The sequence below is a fragment of the Lineus longissimus genome, chromosome 2 (genome assembly GCF_910592395.1).
Source record: "Lineus longissimus chromosome 2, tnLinLong1.2, whole genome shotgun sequence".
In the NCBI taxonomy this organism is placed as follows: domain Eukaryota; kingdom Metazoa; phylum Nemertea; class Pilidiophora; order Heteronemertea; family Lineidae; genus Lineus; species Lineus longissimus.
In genome coordinates, this window is record NC_088309.1 from 7,192,403 (window position 1) to 7,217,120 (window position 24,718).

General features: G+C 39.7%; 1 protein-coding gene across 7 annotated transcripts in view; it reads right to left on the bottom strand.

Annotated features, from left to right (window-relative positions):
* Window positions 1-24,718, bottom strand: part of LOC135482455 (high affinity cAMP-specific and IBMX-insensitive 3',5'-cyclic phosphodiesterase 8B-like) — a 56,119-nt gene that overhangs the window by 20,509 nt on the left and 10,892 nt on the right. For 4 of the 7 annotated variants that reach the window (XM_064762461.1, XM_064762460.1, XM_064762457.1 and 1 more), the window contains exons 2-4: window positions 1,921-1,977; window positions 661-851; window positions 181-240 (exon numbers count right to left, since the gene is read on the bottom strand). In XM_064762461.1, coding sequence (XP_064618531.1) covers window positions 181-240; window positions 661-851; window positions 1,921-1,977 — 308 coding nt within the window. Of the gene's footprint in view, window positions 1-180; window positions 241-660; window positions 852-1,920; window positions 1,978-6,607; window positions 6,787-9,804; window positions 10,625-18,918; window positions 19,784-24,718 lie in introns of those variants that run through there. The other 3 variants (XM_064762462.1, XM_064762463.1, XM_064762464.1) reach the window with 3 other exon arrangements.

Below are 24,718 nucleotides of genomic sequence, written 5' to 3' on the forward strand. Positions count from 1 at the left end.
TTGTTGCCAATGGGTGAATACACAACTCATTTTCACTTTTATTGAGATGGGTTTCTGTGCCTGAAGCACTGTTTTGCTGTCATCTTCCCAACATGGTAATGGGAAAGAATTCTTAGAAGGGAACTGAGAGCAAATTTAGCGGATTGGGCATTAAATTTTGGAGATTTTGGAAATACTCACTGTTTTTTGGTTACTGCTACTATCACGGTATGTTCACTGGCCTTTGTGGCTCGAATTGACCTGAAAATGATACCAAAGTGACTGAGAACATGAAATATAAAGGGAAGCAACACACACAGCAGCCAATATCATGACACCAAATACAACGCTTTCAGTCAAAAACTCTTCTTGATTCACTGATCAAACAACTGGTCCTTTTGCTGTGGTCATCGCAGGTGCTTGTGATCACAGCGACCAGTGATCTGCGGTCTATATAGAATATAAAGCCAGTCGATAATCGGTTTTTATCTATGTCCTTCAAAAGACATTAGGAAAACACCATGCCTATTCCTTGACAACTGAAACAGACCCTCACATGTACCATTGTATCCTTCGAACATAAGTCAACATGACTATTTTAGAATAGGCACTATTACAGAAGCGTTGAAAACAGATATCATTATGAACACTTTGATTCCAGGAAAAATTTCTGTTCCTTACCTACATAAAGCTTCTGCATCAAAATATTTTGATTGTCTATGGTCAATGATTACAATATCATGATGTTTATCCAAATATGATTCCAGTGAGGCTTCCGATGTTTTTACTATGTTACACTGATATCCTGCCTTGTCTGCCGCCCACCAGAAACCATCGCTCTGCGAGTCCTCCTTCCCAAACACTAATAGAATCTGAAAATATAAGAGTGTGTATTAGGCATGTATGAAGGGGCTGCGGCGTCAGCCCCACATGATGCGGAGAAGTGACATGACGTGCTATGCACGTCACCCCGTCACCGGCAGCAAAAGGGTTAAATTTTGTTCACTTTATCATAGCCCCTTTTGGTATTCCAATCTTTGGGGATAACTGAGGCAGGCAAACAATTGTGGCACCGGAAACAAATAGCATTTGTTCATTTTGATCAACTGTGAAAACAAATCAGCTAGAGATTTGATTAGCTTCGCTAATACGAGACAAATGCACCCCGTGGTATTGCAATAAAAAATCTGCCCGTGGCATTTAATAATCGCATCTATAGCATACAATCACCTGCTCTAGCAATATGATGTCATTTTGGATGATTTTCTTGCATACCTGGATGGCAAGGGGACAATCATCGTCAATGTGGTCCAAACGACGTTGCTATAGCAACAGAAAGCTTCTGAACATTCTCGCTCAATTGACTTCATTATATTGGCATCTTTACCCGGAAGAAAATTTCATATTCTCTAATGCACTTTCACGAAAGTTTTCTCAGATATTCCTTCAAGACAATGGCCTACCCTTAAATATCCATTATTACACACCAAAACAGGTAATCGGCTCGATCTTTTTCAAGGTTCCACAAAAAAACAATCACACAGCATGTAAGAATGCAACATTGTTTGAAGATGAGATTTCTCAAATTCATGACTGTTTTATTTTTGCTATTCTCGAAATATTTTCGGGATTCATAATTTCTCGTTCACTTTCTCCAATCAACAATTATTTCCGCAGATATCACTTTTGGACGAGTCGTTATTCGGAAGCGTTTCTTCATTCGGACACTCTGAGAGTCCTAATAAAGACTCGTCCGGAAGAGATATTATTTTCATAGAACGAGACTTTGGCTTTGGCCAGAGCTTGTTTACCCTGGCATAGGTACCAGGTACAAGGACGGTTGCCACATATGAAGGATGAAGCAATGTAAGGAGACAAGATCTCCTGATTATGAGCTCGACCCTTGAACTGAATGTTCACAGTTTAAATGTTTCTACTTACCGACATTGTATGCTGCCTTAATTTCATTGGCCCAAAAGGGATTTGATTTTCTGTGCCCTGGAACAATAGAACAAAACATACATAAGATTTGGAGTCGGAGAGTTCAAGGACATCATCATGGCAACAAAGATACGAAGGTGCAATCGGGATGTCTAACTCAGGCTGAAAGTTTTTAAAAGAGTAAGGAGTTGAGATCATGGAGCAGATTCATTTGTGGCATGAAGTCCTTAAAAACATTACACATACCAATGACCCCATAAGAAGGATACCAATGAGCAAGAATTCCAAAAATCCTATGAAATGAAATAGTTCACCATACGCTTTCCTGCCAAGAAACGACACTGAGATGCTAAGTCCACTTGAACAATTTCAGTTTGTAATGAAAAGATGAAATATCAGTTTGATGATACAGTTTTTACTCCTCCAACCAGCAAGTCGAATAATGAAATTTGGAAATGTGAATACAGAGCTATACACAACCGTCTGTTATTGTTAATTTGATGATGACACAATCGGTAGAACCAACAAAAGCAGTATTGTATAGTTGATTTGCTAGTACTCTCGGATAAGAATGGATCACTAAAAGGGCATACATGATAAAGACAAAGGGTAGTGAGCCGATTATATACTACCTCTTGTGGAAGTGACACCCACTTAGGCACATAGGTGTAACAGGTGTAATCGTCATAGCAACACATACACATGACCAAAAACGCATTACTTCAAAGAAATGAGTTTTTGATATGACATCATCATACAATTTCTCACTAGAGGTCACTACGTAGAAGGTCGATGTAGTAGAGATACATGTCCTCTTTGAATTTTAGTCCCTCGACAATGAATTTCAACTGAAATGGTCGTTTCAGTTGCTGTCTTTGAAAAAACACTATCATTAAAAGCCAGTAGAAGATCAAGGATCTCATCGGCAGACTATCCATCTCAATCGTTTCCAAGTATTTTCATACACATAGGACCACCAGACTGGTTTATAATATTGTATTGGTTCATCAGACACGCCGAAGACCGTATCTGGAAGTAAAAGCATATATACTGAAGTTCTAATATAAGGCACTAGTATATGCAATCTTCTTGAATATGCAGGTTTACAAAAAACTCTTTCACTGCCAATAGCATAGGCGTACTGGAATAATAGACTTCCCCACCCTGCCAAAGCAGAAACCTTTGATCTTTCTAAAAGCAGTTATCCCCCCCCCCCCAGGCAGGTCAATGAACTATCATGATATTACAAATATATTCCGTTGGCAATACAATATATCAAAAAATATATCGTAAGATAAACACACTTTGAGGGTAAATACAGAATTCATTGCCAATGTTAGAAATGAGAACCTGACTCGTTCAAAGAATGTTTATACTTTTGATAAAACACACATACAGTAAGACCACATTGATTGGAGTTTTACTTCCCATTGACTGAAAGCATCATATAATGGATATGCATGTACAGACTTTTATATATGCAAAATACTATATAACTACACCTGCTTATTGTCCATAAATCAGGACCACTCATTATATCCATACTCGTTCATTACCACAAGTGACCTGAGATCGCCCAAAGAAAGGCGCCAACTATAATCTAATAATGTTGTCATTGATTTTTCATCGAGAAGCAAGGCACGGCTTGCAACTGAAACACCAGCAGGTCATGCCCGGGGAATACAAATGCTTTATGAGATTTATTCCTTTCATTCTCGGCTAATGTGATTACAATCACCAGAAGAAGAAATATCATAGGATCAGCTCAGCATTTGAGATATTAATACATGGGCGGCGACCGAATATTCATGCATTCATATTGATCGCTCAATCGTCAATCAAATCGAAATTGGACGAAATCATATACAAGACTTTTGAAATGCCAATCACAAGTCAAATATGGGCCAAATTCAAGGTGATAGTGGAAAACAGACCTAAATAGTTTATACAAACATAAAAGAATCTTTGACCCAAACCCACAATAATGCCATAATTCACATCAGGCCTAAAATTATTCAAAAAAATCATACAAAAAGCACAAACTGCTGAATCGGAATAAAAACTCTTGACGTGCTGACCTTTCACAACCAGGCAGGTGACTTCTGTGTTATCATGCTTCCTGTGAACTGGGTAAATTCTACATAACCAATTTTCACCACTCCTCCCATTATTATTAAGTGTCACACTTTCTGCAGAATTGACTATCAATGCCGAGTTTTTGTGATAGATATCTGACATAGCCTATCTGCTCTGGTCAAAATGCATTTTTTGTTAAATTGCAATAAGTACCTCTGTCTTCTAAGCCTGTCAGTTATGAATTCCTACATCAAGTATACATGGAGCAGTGAGTGGGTCTATAGCCGCACTTACACCACCTGAAAATGGACCACCAATCTTGGTTCGGGAACCAATGCCGCACCATCGAAAATCCACCAAGCGCTTACACCAGCGCTGCAGCTAGTTATAAAATCCGGCTACAGATGGCGCGCAAACAATAAATTGCATGCGCAGAAAGCGCCATTTCGAAAGCGCCGCCTGGAGCCGAACCATCTAACTAGCTGATTGCCGATCCATTTGCGCGTACACCACGACAAAGCCGAGCTTTTAACAAGCCAGGCGAATTTGGACCATCAAGCTTGGTGGGACAAATTCGCTCGGCGATTTGAATCGGCAATGGATTGCCGAACCAATTTGTCGGGGCAATGTGGTGGTGTAAGTGCAATTGGTCCACCAATATTTCGTGGTGTAAGCGCAGCTTATACCTTGATGCAATTGCACAAACACATTAAGTTTGATATCTTAATCACCAAGTGCCGAGAAATAACACACGTCTTTCTGAACATTAAAAGCTTATCCTGAATAAACGTCAACCCACCAAGAGTAATCACAAGCAAATCTTTTAAAAATTAATTCAAGTACATTAAAGAACCAAAGGGAAGTCTAAGGCCTAGGCCTACGTCAGCAACTCACAATATTCTGGGGGGGGGGGTGTTGTGTGATAAAAAAAACCCTGCGGAGATGTTCAACACATTTGGTTTACTGCAGATTTAAGGGTTGACCATAGGCACCACCATTTTGGCTGGAATTTGAAATCATAAGGCAATTAGAATGAAGTAAATGCCAATTTCAAGAGTAAAAGTTAGTTCTCTAGAAAACAAAGACTCCCATCCTTGAACATCGCCCCATCCTGTCTTGTGCACGAAGGAAGTGGAAGCCATCTTTAAAGCTATTCAAGTTCCATGCTTGGATAGGGACATATAGTCAATCAAAAACAGGCTAGATTTCCTGAAGAACCTAGAAATATCAGAAGTTTCACCCACAGAAATATGATGTGAAGACAGAATTACCTTTTCTGCTGACATTTCCACACAATGAGGTTTATAGTCTGCCCACCTGGACAAAAGTTCCCCGGCGAAAATTCTAAATACCACCAAACAGGAGGGAAGATGCCACCAATATGTAGGATAGAACTACAAGTGAGCAAACTCAACAAGCTGAATCAATATTCATGTAGAGTACAGAGCAGAGAGAATATGTGCTGATATGCACTGGTTATGGCCCATACACGGGTAGTCATATCATACTCGAGATTTTCATTATTGACGACAAACCTATCCTAAATGAAATGCACCTGTCCATGAATGAACTATACATCACGATTTAAATGTTGAGTTGTGAATCATGTTCAATAGTTTTATTTTGAATTGAAATATCAATATGTCAACAGAGTGAAAATTGGCGATGAGTGGTATAACAAAATTGACAATAGGCAAGCGGCTGCTGGGTTCTTTTTGCAGTCCGTGGTGTTCGGCATGCCCTTGCTGATTTCAACAATTATTAGCCAATTCACTTTGTCAATTGGTGTAAAACAGGCAGACATCTGTAAGATGTAGAAGTATTTTATTATCTGGCCATGCCAGCACAGCTCAATCGACATGTTATCCGTTGATCAAGCTGCACTACATGTACATGATAACCAAGGCTAATCAGGGCTGATTGACAGGAGATAACTAGATCAGGCTGAGGAGCTGAGTTAAGATTTTTCGCCCAACTGCATGGTCAAAGGTCTGACAAAGGAGTCCAATTCATTGTTCTACTTCTAAGTTCCGGTTACCAACCAATTGACCTCCGGAGCACCCCCACTCCATTTATATTATAATCCAATTACCATACTTCCCCGAATAAGAGAACCGAACATGCAGTATACTATCAAACGAACAGCCTTTCATTAATGGAAGTAATGACTGAAGATTTCAAAAGTGTTTGAATGTGTTCCCTAGCAACAACCTACTCTCGAAGATAGGCGAGGAGGCTGAACCATTCGCATGTCTTGTGAAGTTTCTTGATCTTAATGCTGCTGGCTACCACACAATAAGGCCTCGGTTCAACTATGAGGAGAACCGAAAATCGTTCATCAGGCTGAATTTGGACAAGATATTGTTCGGAGACCATACAGAGCACAAGTGACAACGTCTTCCAGGGAATACTTTTACTATTTAGATTGGCAAAATGGAGTCACTATAGTTTCACCTTAAAACAAGTATATTTAGTTTTGTAAGCCATGTAGACTAGTAATTTGGTGTCCATGAATCCCTCCTAGCAAATGTTTCACTGGAATGAAGACATCACAAGGCGGCATAAACATGTCAACAGTCTAGTTAGCAAAGTACACGATGTCTATACTTACAGAAAGAACTGTCCCGTCACCGTTCACTGCCATATCATACATGCAACAACTACACAAGCAGCAATCCACACAATGTTTGCATATATGAGGTCACATATGTTTATCCCACAATACCACCGAGTTGTAAATAGTTCAGCCCTCTGGACGTGAAAACGGTGAAAGGCATAACCTCTTTTCGTAAAGGTATAGGCCTAACTGCCTGGATCCTCTCACAAACCCACCAAGGCTCGACTGTTTTTCGTCATGGGCTATTAATAATTCAACATATAAGTAAGGATCAATAGTGGCTTAAGCTCTTATAATCAATTCGTTCTGCTTGAAGAAGATAAAATTAATTCTGTACAATGATGTCCTTTTAATTGTAGTCAAGATCTTTTAGCAAGTGAGGTATATCATGATATCATTGAACACATCATTGAGGGTGCGGCAGTTACCGAAAATAAAACCTTGCCTAATCTAGGGTGTTATTCCCAAATATTTGATACCGAAATTGTGTATACTTCCAATAATTCACTTCATAACAATCCAACTTCCCATTTTATCATACTTTATTTGACCTAGACCCACAATGCACTGTGGGGAGTATATTGGCTGAGGAATATGGCAATAACCAAGACATTTCAAAAGCAAATAACCAACCCATAAATCAATCAATGCATATCAATGGATGATAAATGCGAAAAATATATTCCCCACTGGCCACCGGCTAATGATCTGGGATCCATACCTCAAAGGTTATCGTGACACAGACGCAAGGCTGAATTCATATTTGCGTCATTAATCAATGCTCTGAAATGTGCAACAGAAGATCTCTTTCCTCAATTCATACACATATTAGTTGTATTGTTTGCGACAGGTTTTAATATCTTGAGCAAAGTTTAGACTCTAACTCGAGGTAATCGGTTACCAACCAATGAATTAGCGGCGATCACACGTTAGGTCATAGTCCTGCATGCCATTAAAGTATGATTTCACATAGAGTTTCTTGATCTAAGTAATGTTTTCGTCATTCGAAGAGCAGTTCAGAAACGCAGACAGAACACAAACCCAACAAATTACAGGATAAATCCTTTGCAAGCCAGTAAATAACAACCTTCAGGCACTTCAGACAGATTACACTGGTCATACTTGGTAATCCCCTAATATTCTTGGAGAAAAACAAATTTTCAAATTCCCTAATAATCTTGGAGCAAATTTTTTTTCAAACTTGACTTCAATTCCAAAAGTTCAATAAGGTTGACCTTAAAAATGCCAATTCCAGAATTATATTATTTATTTAGCATGAATCTAATTTTCACTATATTGCCATAGTCATGTGCACGGGATTTAATCCATGACCATGATATATACGCTTGTATAGTTGTTACTATAGCAATTGTAAAATTAATTGGAGGGAGTCGATGTTAGTTTTCTCGACTGATCAAGCGTAAGAGTTACTGGCGACACTGGGAACCATGTTTACCAACGCTTGAACTACTTCTGTGTTCACTCTTGCCTTACAAAATTGTTCTCCAAGACATGTTTATGATGAATTTGACTGCGCTGCACCGGGCTTAAAATTCATTGCAGCCAAGGATCGGTACATTTGATTGATGGGACCCAAATCATCCATTGATCCAGGCACACTGACAAAGCATTAGCGATGAAGTGCAATGATCAATCTATTGGAAGTGGATGAAGCCAGCCTGATTGGCAAAGGTGAGGCAAAAGTAACTCAATATAAGGTGACTCTTGGGTGCAATATTAGGAGACTCTTGGGTGAAAATCTCGCCCTGCCTTGGCTCTTAGGAGAATATTGTATTGCTTCTCTCGTCAAAGCATCAGCAGTGAAGCCAAGGGAGGATGTTTGGTAGGCCTGTCTCCTAAGCGAGGGACCTGGTGAACATTTCAGTGTGAAAAATGCCTATATAGCCGACCGCTTGTACTTTCTAATATTTTTATCATCAAGAATGGCCTGAAATGGCATCTCCACACATAGTCATGCAGTACAAGTGATTTCTTATTTCAAAAATGGTGTGAAATTGCCTCTCAGAGCTTCTAAGTATCTCCAAGGGGAGGGCCCTAGACCCCTGTAACATAACGCATGTTCCACCTTCAGTCGACAAGATTTGAATCCACTATCATGAAATATTTTGAAAAAATTAGGATTTTTCTGCTTTCTAATATGCTGAAAAGCAAAGATTTCAGTAACGGCATAAAATGAACAATTCTTCAAACTCTCCATGTCCTTAATAGAAAGCTTTCCACTAAAGGAGAGGTTCCACTTAAGTTTGAATTTCCTTTTTGTAAGCTTAAAACAGCACACCATGAAATGTGTTCCGGCCCAAAAACTGGTCACTGATTCATTAGAGTAAAATGGGCTAATAAAAAACACGGTTCTTTACTTCCTGACGTCATACAGTGTTGATTTTCAATGAGGATCGAGATATCATTGTTGTCATCAAAAATTGGGTTACTAACCCAGAAACAGTGGCATGACCCTGCTTTAATGAACTTTGACAGAACATTCGATTCATATCTCAAAAGACTTGACAGGAAAATAACCCAATTGTAATAAATTGGGCCAGGCTGAAACCAAATCAAACCTCCCAAGTATAGCCATGCACATATCCATATGTTTAGGCCTGATGAAAGAGACAATGGACCTGTTTTACGCCAGCTACAAATCTGGCCACAAGTAACTTTACCTTGTCAGGTGCAGCACTGCACATTGATTCAGCATGTGCATCTGGGAAGTCTTTTTGGGGTGTTCAATTGGGGAGGGGGCTTTTTCAGGATGCCGGGATAGAACAAAGAATGGTCATGACTTTTGAGATAGACATCCCTATTATTCAGCGGGATTCTACGAAACATAGTACAATCAAGAGTGAGTGTGATAGGGCACTTTAGGCACCAATGATGTTCCCCACACTTTCAAGAACATGGTTGATTGGTAAAATATTGCATTGATTCCAGTTGGAATTTGTTAATACTAACGACACTGGTATAAACACACTTGATGGTCTGCTACACAATGAGCTGGACAATATTAGACAAGCAGACACAACACAGCTGCACTTTATATAGTATTTTTAATACAACCTGTACACAGCTGATAATGGACCATATTGAAATGTTAAGTCAACTATTACACACCAGACAGGTAATGCCTTCACACATGATGACACCATATAATATCATGAAGTATATTTACTTACCATGTGTTCTCCCTGAGTCATGGCTGATAGACAAGTCAGACGCATCCCCATATTGAAAACATACCCTAATGGCACCTATCCATTCCCTTATCCAAGTTAATCCTTTGTCTTAATGAAGGAAGTATCCAGAGTTAGTCATTATGCGCCGTTCCTTGACGACCTGCTCGCTGGTCTGCAACCGTTTGGAAGCGTGCCGGTGATAGCTTGCAACCACTCGAGTGCTACACACGAGGTGGCTTACAGCTGCTGGCTCCGTTTCTCTAAATCTGATGTATCTTAGCAACTTTGCTGCATAATGTTCCTCACCTAATCGCTGCTGAGTTGAATTGTAGCAAAACGAGTTCAAGACAGAGCTACCATTGCCCTTTTAGCAATGAGCTTGTCTAATCAACCACTTGCAAGAAAGCCATAACAGACTGACTATTTCCAACTGAAGAATCCAGTGAAGTGACTAGGTATCAGATAAAATAAGTCCTGATGTGTCTGACTTACACTTTTCAATACTCACGCGTGATCTGGACAGAAACAAAGGTTCCAACCGAGCCAAATGTACACAGACATGAGAAGCAGGCCTTATATTGTACAATATTGTGTAGCCTCCTGACCTTCATGCAGCAGAACTGCATTCACAAGAATCTCAATAGTCGATCAAACTACAAATAACTACGAGCGTGCGTATACAATAACACCACAGCTCATGAGATCTGTACAAAATCAATCAAGAGAAGTCCTCAAGTCAGATCCTGAAGTCAGAATGCAACCAAGTCGACCTGCATATCCTACATCCATAGCACACAGCCTATCCATAGAGCACCTGGAGATCAACTTTCAGCTATCTGACCTGCTGACCCAGTTCTCTATTATACTCAGCGCTCAACCTGCTCCCAATGAGGTGCACTGTCTCTTATCACGTTCTATCTCATTTCTTATACGATACCAAAGTGTATATTCCACACTTGGTTACTGTTAGCCAATCATGTTTCTCTTGAATTCACACATCAGGGGGTTCTAGACAACCAAACCATAGAGAGAATCACATCACTGACAACTATCCATGGTCCCAAGTAAAACAGAACTTTAATGGACTCGATCAGCTAACCATGAACACGAGAATTCTTGTGTCTTTAAAATATTCTCAAAGGACCTAGTTTCTGACCTGTCCGAAGACTTCCTGACAGTGATTTAAACGGTAGCACTCATAAAGCAGAATACTCAAAATTATTTGATCACTTGTAGTGCTTAGATTGATATCGCACAAAATACACATGTCTCATGTTCAGCTTAGGATTTGGTTAAGTTGTCTCCACCCATATACAGCCGAACCAATAGAGGATAAGCCTCGAGGTACAAATCATTAAATACATAACTGGAATATGTTAACCTTTCGATTTAAACTTGTCAAAGCACCTTATCAGATTCATGTAAGAGATAAGAGATAAGAGATGGAATATGAAAATATTGTAACTATTTTAGTCTATCAGGAGGCTACACAGAGCACAACCTGAGACTGACAGATCAAACGATTGCGTTTAGGATTAATGCAGCTGATAAACTTGTAGTTTCTTTTTGCCTACAGGATCAAAAGGGGGTCTGAAAAATGAACTGGGGTAGTGTTTAGGAGAAATATTAGGATGCCTTCTGATATAGACACAAAGACTAGGCCAGGGTGATGTTTGAGATTGGAGCCAAAATAATTGTGCGCTTCTGAGATGGTAGAGAAAAGAGTGGGGCGCATCATTACCAAGGGGGGGGGGCAAAGCGGTAAGAAGAAAATTAGAAACGGTTCTGATCAAAACAAATGTTTGATACTTCAATCCGCTCAGAATATGATCACACACACAATGTAGGGTAATCTATACTGTTTGACAATCATGAAAAAGATTCCAAAACTATAGAATGCAGCAACAATCTTTCCAAGTGGTTTGTTACCTTGAGGTGGATATAGCAATGAAATCTACATTCAGCAGCCAGCTCCTTTTCTAAAATGCCATACCAATCCATCAATGCATGCACCCGGTCGCGAAAAGCTTCCAATGGCTTTCGTGATTGAAGAAGTCACACACGCCGCCAATCACCTTTGACATTTACGAATCTAATGGCTTCGAACACGCCTAAAGAAAGGTGCGGAACTGTCTTCCAGCTCAGCAAGATGGGAAATTAGAATAGTAGGTACAATAACAGAGTAGTGGCGGGTAGACTTCCATATCATCGAGTTCAATAGAAACTCAATATGACTGATGAGAAAACAAAGGATGATAGCTATCTACTATCATTCTTTACATTGGATACCAGTCAGGCAGTGTGAAAAGATGTAAAGGTGCCGTTGCGTACAATAGGACAAGTTCATCATTTCAGGGAGAAAACAAAGGATGATCATAAAACCATATGTTGGCATAGCATCCCCATTATGTGGAACGATTAAGACAGCATTCTGCTCCCTGACATTGTCGATATTGTTAATCTTGCATTCATTATCTGCTTTAGATTCAGGCTTGCAGCAACAAAAACATGCAGAAGGGAAAAAAGATGCCATATCTCATTTCAATTGCCTCAGATGGATGACTCGAATTTTAGATACCTGCACCACCCCTGCTGAAGTCAAATTAAACTGACATGGACACCAATAGTATACCTACTATTCTGTGTATAATCTAGTAAACACGCTTTACTTTAGAGCTGTTGAAAAGTTGCAATAGTCTCTTGGATTTATCATGATGTTATATGATGTTATCAGATTAATACACAACGTTGACACAGAAATAACTGGAAAGGTTATTGACAAGCGAAACCCATAGGTCAAACCAAGGGCAGATATTGATAGAATTCAACAATTTCGCATTCAAGAGAAGTTCAACTTAGCACATGACAGGAATTAACCAATAATCTAAGCCAATGACAAACAACAACCACTATTTTGCCAAAGGGAAATCGATTAACATTGTTATTAGTAAGAATTGATTTTTATTATTATAGACTAACTCCCACAATATCTGAATAAAGATAATATCTGATTTAACAAAGAGAAGCTACAACCTTAAGCTATATCTAGGTTTTCTTTACCATTGCATTTACAATACAGCGGAACCTCTCCAAACAGACACCTCTGCAGTGAAGACACCCTCTAGTAGGGACAGTGATTTTGGCCCAGAATGGATAATTTCTGTACAATTTGACCTCTGTAATGAGGAAACCTCCTATTAAGGCCAACATTTTTGCGGTAACGTCTGCTGTTATGACTAAAGTTATGTGAAGCAAGCACCTAACTTATCGCGATAAGAGTATTTTTACTCAGCCACCAAAATGTTTTTACGAATTGAAAAACTAATATAAGCCACGTATTTTTGGATTTGGCCTTCGGTCTGCTACTCAAGTGAAGGCAATGAATCATTATCCATGGCAGCACGTATCACACCAGTTGGCGAGATCTCACTTAATTATCGATGCTTGATCCTCTCAAGCGAAAGGACCATCACTGAAGGCACAGCATACAGATGAGGGGAGATATGGACAATTTCAAATGAAGCTCCCCTTCTCAATGAACCTCCACTGAACTCAAGTGAAGTGATGGGTAGTCATGTTTACCAGACAGTAGCAATGTTGATGGACTTTATGTGAAGCAGTCCTATTTCCTCTTCTAAGAAAGTGAACCTTCGCTGAACTCACAGAGGAAGCAGCTGCGGTAGCAATGCCTACCAACGTACAAGTTAAACCACAGGCACATGAAAATCAATTAACACCAGCCCTACTGACAATGCTCATCAAATAATAGTTTGTGAGTGTTGTCAGCTGGTCTGGCAATTTTCATGTACCTTTAGTTTAATCCTAACATTTGAAGATATAGCAATCCCTGTAAATCTTCGCTGAAAACATAGATGAAGCTAGCACTATCATCCGCTGTGAACAGAATAAGCAGCTCTATTCGAAGCAAATCCTCAAAACAAGACCTTGACTTCAAAAGAGTAATTAGCATTCATTCCTACCATTCACCAACCATGTTGCAAGAATACGCAGCACTACACCATGTCAGCTATGAAGCAAAGGAATCTTAACTAATCCCTCATCTCTGCACACTAAAAAGTACCATTAGATAAATAAGAGAAGACCTGTAGTCGTCCCAACCACCTGTTCATGCTGTCGTCGCTATGAACACATAGAATGCGCCCAGCAACTTCTTGCTGGTGATAAACAAATGGAGCTCAATTTGAATCTAAACTAAAACCTCATCTTCGCACACTTAGAAGTACCATTAAGGGAATTAGTGGAGATTTGTAGCCATCCCCCAACTGCATTGCAATCATTTCCTACCACCATGTGCTGGAACATGCACATGAGAGCGTCAAGCAAAGAAGCTCAATTTAAAGAGAAACTATAATTCCTCATTCCGCTCGCTAAGAAGTGCTTTTACTTAACTCAGAGAAGGCCTGTTGTGCAATATCAAGGAGTTGCCGCCATCATCCCTACCAAGACGTCGCTAGAACACACCAAACAATTTTTACACAAAGAGAGCCCACCGCAGCCTGAAGGGAAATGGATGACATCGCCATAACGGTTCGCCATGGACACGGAAGCCAACCACCTTGCTGTCATCAATTTCATTTGACGTACGCGATCAGCCAAGTGGAAAGGGATTGATGTGCTCGATAAGGCTGGACACACGATTTTAGCACTCGATAAAGATGGACACAGGATTTCAGCAGACCATTGGGTTTATCGACTTGAACCACTTTCGTAATAATAATTTTCTATAATTCTGTGTCCAGAATCAGTCTCAAAAGTTTGGAGATCAGAATTATGAATGACTTCGTAAAACCTAGTTTGATCATCAGGCACAACAGGCCAGAATTATAGCAGACACTGATGTCGATAAGATCTCGCAGTGGCCTATCTGGAACAGTAGGGCAAACAGGTCATTATTAATGACGTCATGATGGCCTATGACAGGTGATAGCAAGGTCAAATGTAATCATTCCATGATAAGTTCTTCCCCGAGTTAAAACCAGGGCAAGGACAAGCACACTGGAAAAACGTCATAACAGTTAAAATGTATAGTTTGGGTTTTATAATGCACTGTTGGCTATAATAATGTTAGGCCTTCGAACCTTACAGTTCCAGGTCACAATGTCAATTCATAGTGCTTTATCTCTTACAAATCTGCAAATATCGTAAAGCTTTTAACCCTCTCCGGCTGGGCTATGTTGAATGACATGTTGAATATGTAATTAGAATTCTTGGCAGAAGCACTTGTCCACCTTGGTTTTGCACACGGAGGGGTGGGGGGGGGGGGGATGTTCTAAAATATGCTTTTTCAAGAGGAAACCATCAAAAATCCAATATTTCATGACAATTCAGACTTTCGTCATCGTTTAAAAATGGCACGGAATATCGAAAATGCTAGGCCTATTCTTAGAAATTCTACATCAATTGGAGCCTTGGCAACAAATGGAGTTAAAAGAGGGGGCAGCTCATAAAACGAGTAGGTGCCTCATAGAAAGAATGTGCACCTCATGATAGCTAAAGAGTGTCTTTTAAATCAATTTCCAAACATTTCTGGTCAAGCTGGACTTCACAGAACATCCACAGACTCACTTTGCAAGCTCCTATAAGTGCCTGGGTAATGTGCATAGAGTCCCTGATGACAGGTTTTGTTTGTTATTGCTATTTTCCCAATCGATCCTTATGTGAACTCCACATGTTCTATGATACAAGGTGTGTTATCATCTCAAAGATGAAATTATTGATTGGTTCAGTTGGTTCAATAAGTTGATAACCTGCTCTCTCCAATATCTGCTTTGGACTTCTGTTGATCCTGCTCCTTAAAGGCCTTTCAATTTTCCTGACCCACAATCAAATACTAATGGCATACCCATTTACATCCTTCTTGAAGCATCCTCGCTTTTCCTGAAAATGATGCATTATAGTCTCCTTCAACACAAGACAATTCTCCGCCCTGCTCCCTCATGCACAGCACAATTAGCGGTACAACAACTGATTCGATCAAAGAATTCTGCCGCGGGGTAATTAGAAATTGCAAATTATCTGATATAACAAAGCCAATTTGCCAGAGCTACAAGACTTTTATTAGATTTCTACAATACAACGCTAGTACATTGGCTTTTCTCTATCGCCACAATGATATTATTACCTCGGGCTAGTAGTAGGCCAAATGAGGTGAAAATAGACCCCTAACCCTCTTATTACCCGAACTCAATGATTTTTTCCTTAAAAGCCCTTACAATTGCCATTCGACAAGTGCAGATTGGGATTCAAATTTGTGGAGGCAATGTCAAATACCCAATTGGACTGGTACCTAGATGCGCCAAAGTTTTTAACCTTGGCAAGTATAATGTTTTCATATATGATCATTGTACATAACAGCAACATCAAGACATATTTTCTGTTCGTACTTACACAATTTATTGAGAATTCTCAAATTAAATTATTTCAAATTATGAATGAACCAACCTTGGCCTCTTGGAATAGTAGGCAACTTTACCAAATTATTTTAAGCAATGCGTCATTAGAGCTACTCATCAAGAAAAGAACATGCAGAGACCTCTGTCCCTATGCTCTGGAACTGAATACAAGAAAGAAATTGACTGTCTTCGCCGTTATATCAGCTATGAGTGACACAGACTTGGCACTTGTGCTACCTGCTGGTGTTAGAAAAGAGAACTACACAGTTCCCCTGTCCATTGAAAGATAATTCACCTTCAAAGTGCTTGAACTGCAATTGAAGCCAGACTGAAAAACATGTTCATGTTCTATTTCACAGACCATCCCGGCCCCCCATCACCCACCATTTGACCGCCTAATTTGGGCGCACACAGTATGTATTTTGTGTAAGAGGCTCCATAATATCGAATATTAGACATTTTCACTCAGCATTTTTTTTTTAATAACAGGAGACACAGTGACCAACGCACACCAAAGCCAAAACACTGGCTCAGAAATCTGATTGCACGGAAATGAGTTGCCTGAAGTGGCCAAATTTACCGTGTACACAAACGCAATCGATTATCGGTGATCACTGAGTTTATGCGGCCGCCACAACAACTATGTGTTACGCTACAGCATGTAAAACATAAACCACTCTATAAAGTAGGCCTCAATAGGCCTTTCAGTGACCCAATAGGTCAAACTACCAACGAGGGTGTCCTTAATAGAGAGGTTCTACTGTATATTGTACCCTTATTGCCGAAATGACTATTTCATTCTCCAAACAAAAGGTTCCAAAGAATTCCGTGTTTTTTAACCTCAACACCCTTGTATGAACCCTTGTGGGCTATTGGTCTATATATCAGACAGACTCTCATGGGTCATTTGACCTATGGGCACATGTTTGGAAAGCTTGGGATAAATATGCTAAACAGTTGTAAAACAGATAGCAAGTGACCACAGACACTATCAAACCAACCAGAAGAATTCACCAAAATAAGCTACTAAGTAAGCTATTCACCTTAATGAGTGCTAATGGCAATGAAAACTTCACACTCTGATTATAGCAATTATCTAGATTCCTTTAAAGATAATTTCATAGGGGGTGGTTCCTACCAAAATCGAGGCCATGCAAACAGAAAAGAAACCAGATAAAAATCGAAACATTGAATGGTTGGAAGTCACCATTTATGTGAGGATACAAGACATACCCCATTGATACCAAGTATATTTATCTATACTTGTTGATACTCAATGCAAATTTGTGAACCATTCACTCAGTTTATAGAAACTCTCATGGGTCAGTTGACATATAGGTTCATGTTTATCAAAATTGGGGAATATCAACACATCATATAGCCAGTTATAAGACAACCCATCCTGAACTTCAGGGCCTCTCACTCGGCACTTATACCGATCGAGCTGTGCCCTGAGCAGACCCATTAGCTTCCAGCGGGATTGCCGACTGTTCTCCAATGTCTCAGCATCCTGGTCATCAATGGATATATAAACATACACAAACTTTTCTCTCAAAAGCCATTTTGAATTAACACAAACTTCCCTGTCGTTACTAAGTAAGTTTCGTTGCGTCCATATCCACTTAAAGGGGGACTATTGGTGAACGTTGTAAGCAGAAGCTGTTGCGAAGGTTTGGTAGATATCATATAACTACTGGGATGTGGGACTCCCTTCAAAGCCAGGACAAGGCCAAAACTTAACCATCTTGGGGTTAGGTGTTGTAAAAAAGTAAGAAGTTAAAAACCTAATGTACATATGTACATCCACTTAAGAGATAAGACCTAAAAGTAAGACACAAATTAAAGTGCTGTTCAGTATGCATATGATTTTGATCTATACTATAGTATATTGATTTCATATTAGCTATGGCCTCATCTTCTTAGTGATTGCCTCTTATTTAGGTATCAATATATTGATGATTGCTCTTGATATCCACTGGTCTATAATTATCCCTGGAACGCTGTATCAGTGGAGCCACAATTAATATCAATACTGTGCCCACGCTTCATGTGGCATATTACCAGAAAAACCCTCATTATTTTTTCCAATTCACGAACCCTTGATACTTCTAGGTACAATGTAAGGTCAGGTGGTAAATCCTGGGCATCTTTTGATGTATCCGTGTCCATTCCCACTGCCGTAAACAGTGTTGGGGGATATATACGGCCCAGCCCCTAGAGTGATGACATAAGCCGCACTTACACCACCTGAAAATGGACCACCAATCTTGGTTCGGGAACCAATGCCGCACCATCGAAAATCCACCAAGCGCTTACACCAGCGCTGCAGCTAGTTATAAAATCCGGCTACAGATGGCGTGCGAACAATAAGCAGAACGCGGAAAGCCTTGGCAGAAAGCGCCATTTCGAAAGCGCCGCCTGGAGCCGAACCATCTAACTAGCTAATTGCCGAACCATTTGCGCGTACACCACGACAAAGCCGAGGTTTTAACAAGCCGGGCGAATTTGGACCATCAAGCTTGGTGGGACAAATTCGCTCGGCAATTTGTATCGGCAATGGATTGCCGAACCAATTTGTCGCGGCAATGTGGTGGTGTAAGTGCAATTGGTCCACCAATATTTCGTGGTGTAAGCGCAGCTATATAAACCGTCCCCACTCAGTTCTGAGCCCCTTCCACAGGCACTTGCAGGAAACACCTACCTTTGCTGCCTGCAGTTGAAGTTTCGTGGTTGTTCCTCTTGCTTGATAAGCACCTGCAGTATTTCCACTACGAAACATCCTGGTGTACATAATTGTAGAGAAAACTTGAAATACTCCTCATCCGTTGCTGCTTCTTGTGCAAGTGTGTTAAGGTGATAATCAAGTGTTTATGATGTAATCAAAGACATAACACCCTCAGTCAGCAGGGACCATCATAAAAGCTCCAAGGCAACACTACAGCACTCATGATACCATAATCTAAACTTAATCTGCTTTTGATACAAATCAGAACCTTTTCATTTGTAGTCATTGGTAATTAACACCTGATCTATACTTGGAGCTAGAATCCACTACATCAAATAGCCGGCCGTAAAACAACCGTTATCGGCATGGCTTGTTTTACGAATATAAATCCGAGTGACAACAAGCACATTTGGTCATTATGCCCATGCAAATCAAGAACTGCTTTGATAAGATAAGAAACCCAACATCAAAGCGTTATCCAGTTATTCTGTTCTAGAAACCAAATATCCCCCGCAAAGGGTCTGATGATTGGAAATGAAAAACGGAAATAAAATCAAGATAATCTATAAGTGGTTGTCCTATGAAGTATAACGTCTTGACCAGTTAACAGATTTCTAGCTGGCACGTCCAACAGAATAGTATCCAAGGTTGCTACCCATGATTGTGTTCATCGAAAGTTTCGCTATTCACTCTTCTTTTATACGTCAATGACACGACTTGCCCTTTCTATGGTCAGCGGTGCCATTTGTAAATCCATTGGAGTTGAAATACGCCAATGTGAACTTCATTAAAATACAACCGTATTCAACCAGTAGGTCTGTATTGACAGTAGACAGTATACAGCCATTGATTTCACACCACATAGGTAGGCCCGCTCTCTAAGGCCTATCATCAGTGGCAAATGACACAGTCCAGTTAAAATGGGTCAGGCACACATCAAAAGACCACAGATTATGCACAGACATAATCCCTTTTATAAGCACTTTAAAACTGGAAGCGCGTTTAATCGGACAATTACGCCCAAACGAGAACCCTCTGTGAGCAATTTGATTACCGGCCGGATTGATGAACGTTTGATCCAATCCTATCAAAATCAATCGAAAGAATTTCCCCCAGGGATAATTAATTCCAGAATAATCATCATTGTTGTGCAATATCTAATTAAACATTTGAATCTCTGTCCCCAAGGTCTATATTCGCAAGGTTTAATGGTCTCTAAATATGCCTCATTTGACTCATACTAGTTAATTAGTTTCATCCTAATAGTATAGATTGCGAATCTTGGAATAGTTTCGACTGTTCAGTAAGAAGTTATAGCTCCACTGTTTATCATTGGTATCGACTGTCATGAGCACATGGCTGCCGCTGCAAAAGGGTTAAAACAAATAATGACAACGTAGCTGGCACAGATTGCTTCTATGTCACAAATAATCATGGAAGAAGGTAACATTTGTACACAACATTTTAATACTTAAGAGGAACTTTTGCAAGTGCCTCTGAACAAGGATTCAGTGCACTGTACAATACATCGCATCCACCCAGTATAATGCAGCCCAATCGCTACTCCGGCTTGAATATTCATTTATATAAAGCTACCATTGACAAACACACTGATTAAGTAGTGCCCACTTAGTGTGATTGCTTCCTGCGCGAAGCGGATGGTAACGTTTGTTGAGACAGCGGGGCATCGAATAACCATTGAATGACCGGCAGTATGGCTGATGAACATGGCAGTCAACAGCAATTTAGAAGAAATCGTTCTTTTTTCTCCCTAATAGATGGCTTTCAATCTGTGATGCGTGGTGGCAGGATATCCCCAATCATGAATGTTAACACATCAAGCAGTTGATGAATCTTGTGTGGTATCATCAACTTGGCAGAGTATCTTAACTTGACTTTATCAGTGTCACCCTTTCACCAATGGGCCATGTTTTCAAAATAAAATGTTCTTATTACATCACATCCTAAGTTTAACGTTGATGAAATATTGTCACTTCAACAATTTGGGCAAACTTGGTATTATTACCAGAAGACATTTTTCTTGACACATCCCCTGTAGTAGCTCTCCAAAGCCATCTTTCTAAATTTACCTCTCTATCCTACCAATTAAGTGTAGGTGGGTCCTGCCTATAAACTATTATGAGATATATTTATCAGAACCCTCAGCAAATGTCAGAGGTCTCGGATGACAACATATCAACTACTGGTTCAACGAGAGAAAACGCATAATGCGTCAGAAAACTCTTATATTTGTGAATATTAAGATTTATTCTAAAAGTGAATATGTATCCTGCGGTGGTGATATTCGGTAATGAGATTTATCATATGTTTATCTTCCTGCCTGGGGTCCCTGCAGCGTTGACTTTTGTACGTCTGCAGCTATGGACTGTGTGTGGATTGACTAGCAATGTTGACCAGAAGACTATGGGACTCCCTGAGGGAGATATTCATACTTATTACACAAGATCCAACCAATTATTGTGCCTCTGGATGTCCAGACCACGCACTGCCAACGATGGTCTTCACCAACCAAAAGCACATGTCAAGTCATTGGAGCCACCTGGGAGAATTCTCTGTAACTAAGACTTATTTTGGAAGAAAATATTGTCACCCTCATCACACAAATGCCGAAGTCATTTTTTTGCCAAATTGATATTTTATTTATTATTATTCATATATGATTTACCTGTGGTAAAAGTGCTTAACTCAATGTCTCATCATCTGGTGTGTAGGAAGGTCAATGGAATAACTGTTTAAGTCAAGCTTGGGACTTACGCAGATTTATCTTGTGCCTAACTCAAATAAATATGTCATCATGACCCGTTTAACACCAGTAAGACATAAAATTATCAATTGCTTGTTCTGCATTGTCATGATATAATAGATACTGGCAATCAACATGAAAAAGGACATAAAAGAAAAGCAGATTTTTAGGTGTAAGGCTACAGAGACCTGCAAAACTAGAACTCGGCACAATATTACTTGGTTTGGGCTTTATTGCAGCAGACTAATGAAACCTTCGTCGCTGGCACTTGATGATTAACAACTCAGTCAACTGCAAGCAGAATGATCAAGCCACAATACGAACATCCCATCTACTGATTACCACTAGCATGCAAGGTTTATTCCTCACAAAACGTATTGTGTCACCAAGGCAACATGTATATGATATGGAAATCTTCATATCTTTACCAGTCAAATTATTAAAGATGCAGTTGAAATAAGACTCCAATACTAGAACAGATAGAAAATGTAAATGGTGTCGTTAACGTTTTCTCTAACATTTGCTTATATCTGCTCAACTTCCTCAGGGATGAATGTCCAAAGGAGTTTAAAGCTGTAGTGTCACATGTACTTTCCTTAGTAAAGGTGAAATGGAGCACCCTGTAATGTAAGTTTGTTGATGTGGACCTTCTGCTGCATAATGCCATTACCCCTAGTGCACAATGAAACAATGTACAACAAAAATTGATGGAAGGCAAAGTAGCATTTTAGCATTTGCAAATGCACTTTCCATTAGCCATGCATTTCCTCGCAATCACCATTTCTCGTTTCCATGTTTTTTTATTCCGTCTGTTGATTGGTGTCTTTTTCATCCCAGGATGCCTTTCACCAACTTGCCGTGTCTAAACTAGCCCCATTGAGTTCCATCCAAACTGGATTTTACCCTTAGGAAGATGGATCATGTCATCCTATATGTCACTTTGGTTGATGATGATAGATTCATGACTGAAGAGTTTTTTTTATGATAGATAGAAAGCACCCAGAAAAGATCCACACTGAGATTTGTTTTTCAATAGCCTTTATACACGTTGAACGTAAAATAATTTACGTTGAAGATGAAATAATCTATGTTAAACGTAAATGATTTTAGAATGAACAAAGAGTAAGGATATTATGACCCTATCTGCCTGCCCTAATAACTAGGATTTCCATATGAACCCGAACAAATAGTTTTGTCCTACCTCATAAAATGGAAATCTGGCATTGACTATAACGCCAAATATCCACTTTATAATATCGACATAAATTTGATCGTTCACAACCCGGCTTCAATTCCCGATACCATGGAAACAGTCCCATAAGTTTGCCAGGTCAGCTCATATCATGTTATGATCGCGCAGAATACCAATGAGGTTTGCGGCATGAAAATCATATCAATGAATTTTTTACCCAATATGACAATCTTTGTGCATTGCGATTAGATTGCAGCAGATCAGGAACCATTTTAGCCCAGTCGAGCATGACTGAACAGGGATAATTTGAAGATATGACTGTGAATTCATTACAAATCAACTGCTCTTGCATTGGATTGGCACAGTTGATTTTCAATAAGAATGAAATGTCTCAAAGACTTTTTGCTCACATGGGACTAACATAACACAGGAATGAATGGATGAACATTCCTAACCATCATTGTCAGTATTTTTAACTTACTATAATTCAGATAAAGATGGAGGACAAAACAGCCAAAACGACAAAAAATAGTTTTTAAATGCTAAAAAGTTAAAATTTTCTCGACTAAAAAACCCCAGAAGTCTGGAGGATTCTCATCCATGTAATCTAAAGTCATAAATGGTACAAATAACCTTACCCTGGCTATATTTCATCATCTCATACCGATGCAATGAGGGAATTACTGATAGATACAGCAATGACCTGGCTTTAAACACAACAAACTAATCCCAGGCTTTGGCAAGGAGACTAAGGATTCTCAGTCTCTATGGTTACAACGGAACTTGGCTGTCACCATGCTTCATTGTTTTTTCCTCATGATAGTTCCATCTTTGATCAGAGACAACAATGACAGAAACTCTTTTACAGTTAGTTAGTGCTGGCCCAACATCAATGCCAGATATGCTAAAGCCGGGAACGAGTTGTGTTTCAGCACTGACTGGGAGGGTTGCCGAGCAGTACGGGTGTCCCAGAATGACGATCCAATGAATATTTGCCCAAGGCTCGTGACACAGTGGCATGTCTTTGGGGACGGATATCGTCTGGACAAATTGTCTTGGGTGGAGTTCACCACATCAGCTACATGTACATACGAATGATAAGAGACTGCATCTTATTTCTTTTTATATGGTCCGGCTTAACACAATTCAGATCATATTTAAGTTGTGCCTCTTCTATCCAAAGTCCTTTTTTTGTGATTCTATCTGTTGATTGCTGTGGCTACAGCATGTCTATTTCATCCTGGTGTCACTTTCTGTGGGCTAACCTGCATTTAACACAGGTTTTTTCGATAGATGGAAATAGCAAACACAGCAATCAATAGTTTTGAAGCCGGGCAACTGATTGTGCAGTAGATTTATTGATGGCAACCTCTCTTTGCAGACAGAGCTGCAGACACAGATTAAACAAAGGATATCATTTTACCTGCAGCAGCACCTGTTGCCATGTCCATCACCATCAGTGTATCATGCACTGATGCTACTACAAACACAATAACACATTTTGAATAGATGAAATTAAGCACTTCCCAGGTTTTCCAACACACCGCACAACCGACACACTATAAGTCATATGAAAGAGCTTGGCAGGTCTTTCTACACAGGGCCAAAGACACTGGTCTTAAATAGACGCAAGGTTTCAGGTAGGTGGAAGTAGAAGTTAAGTCAATTTTCAATCAAAGATATCCCTGTCAAAGAACTCGTGTAACCAATTAACGAAGTCTATTGTGATTGGCTGGTCATCCTAAAGAGCTGATTGAATTAGCAACTTCGTCTGATGGCGTGACAGACAATGGACATGAGAACAAAAGCCTTATTAGAAC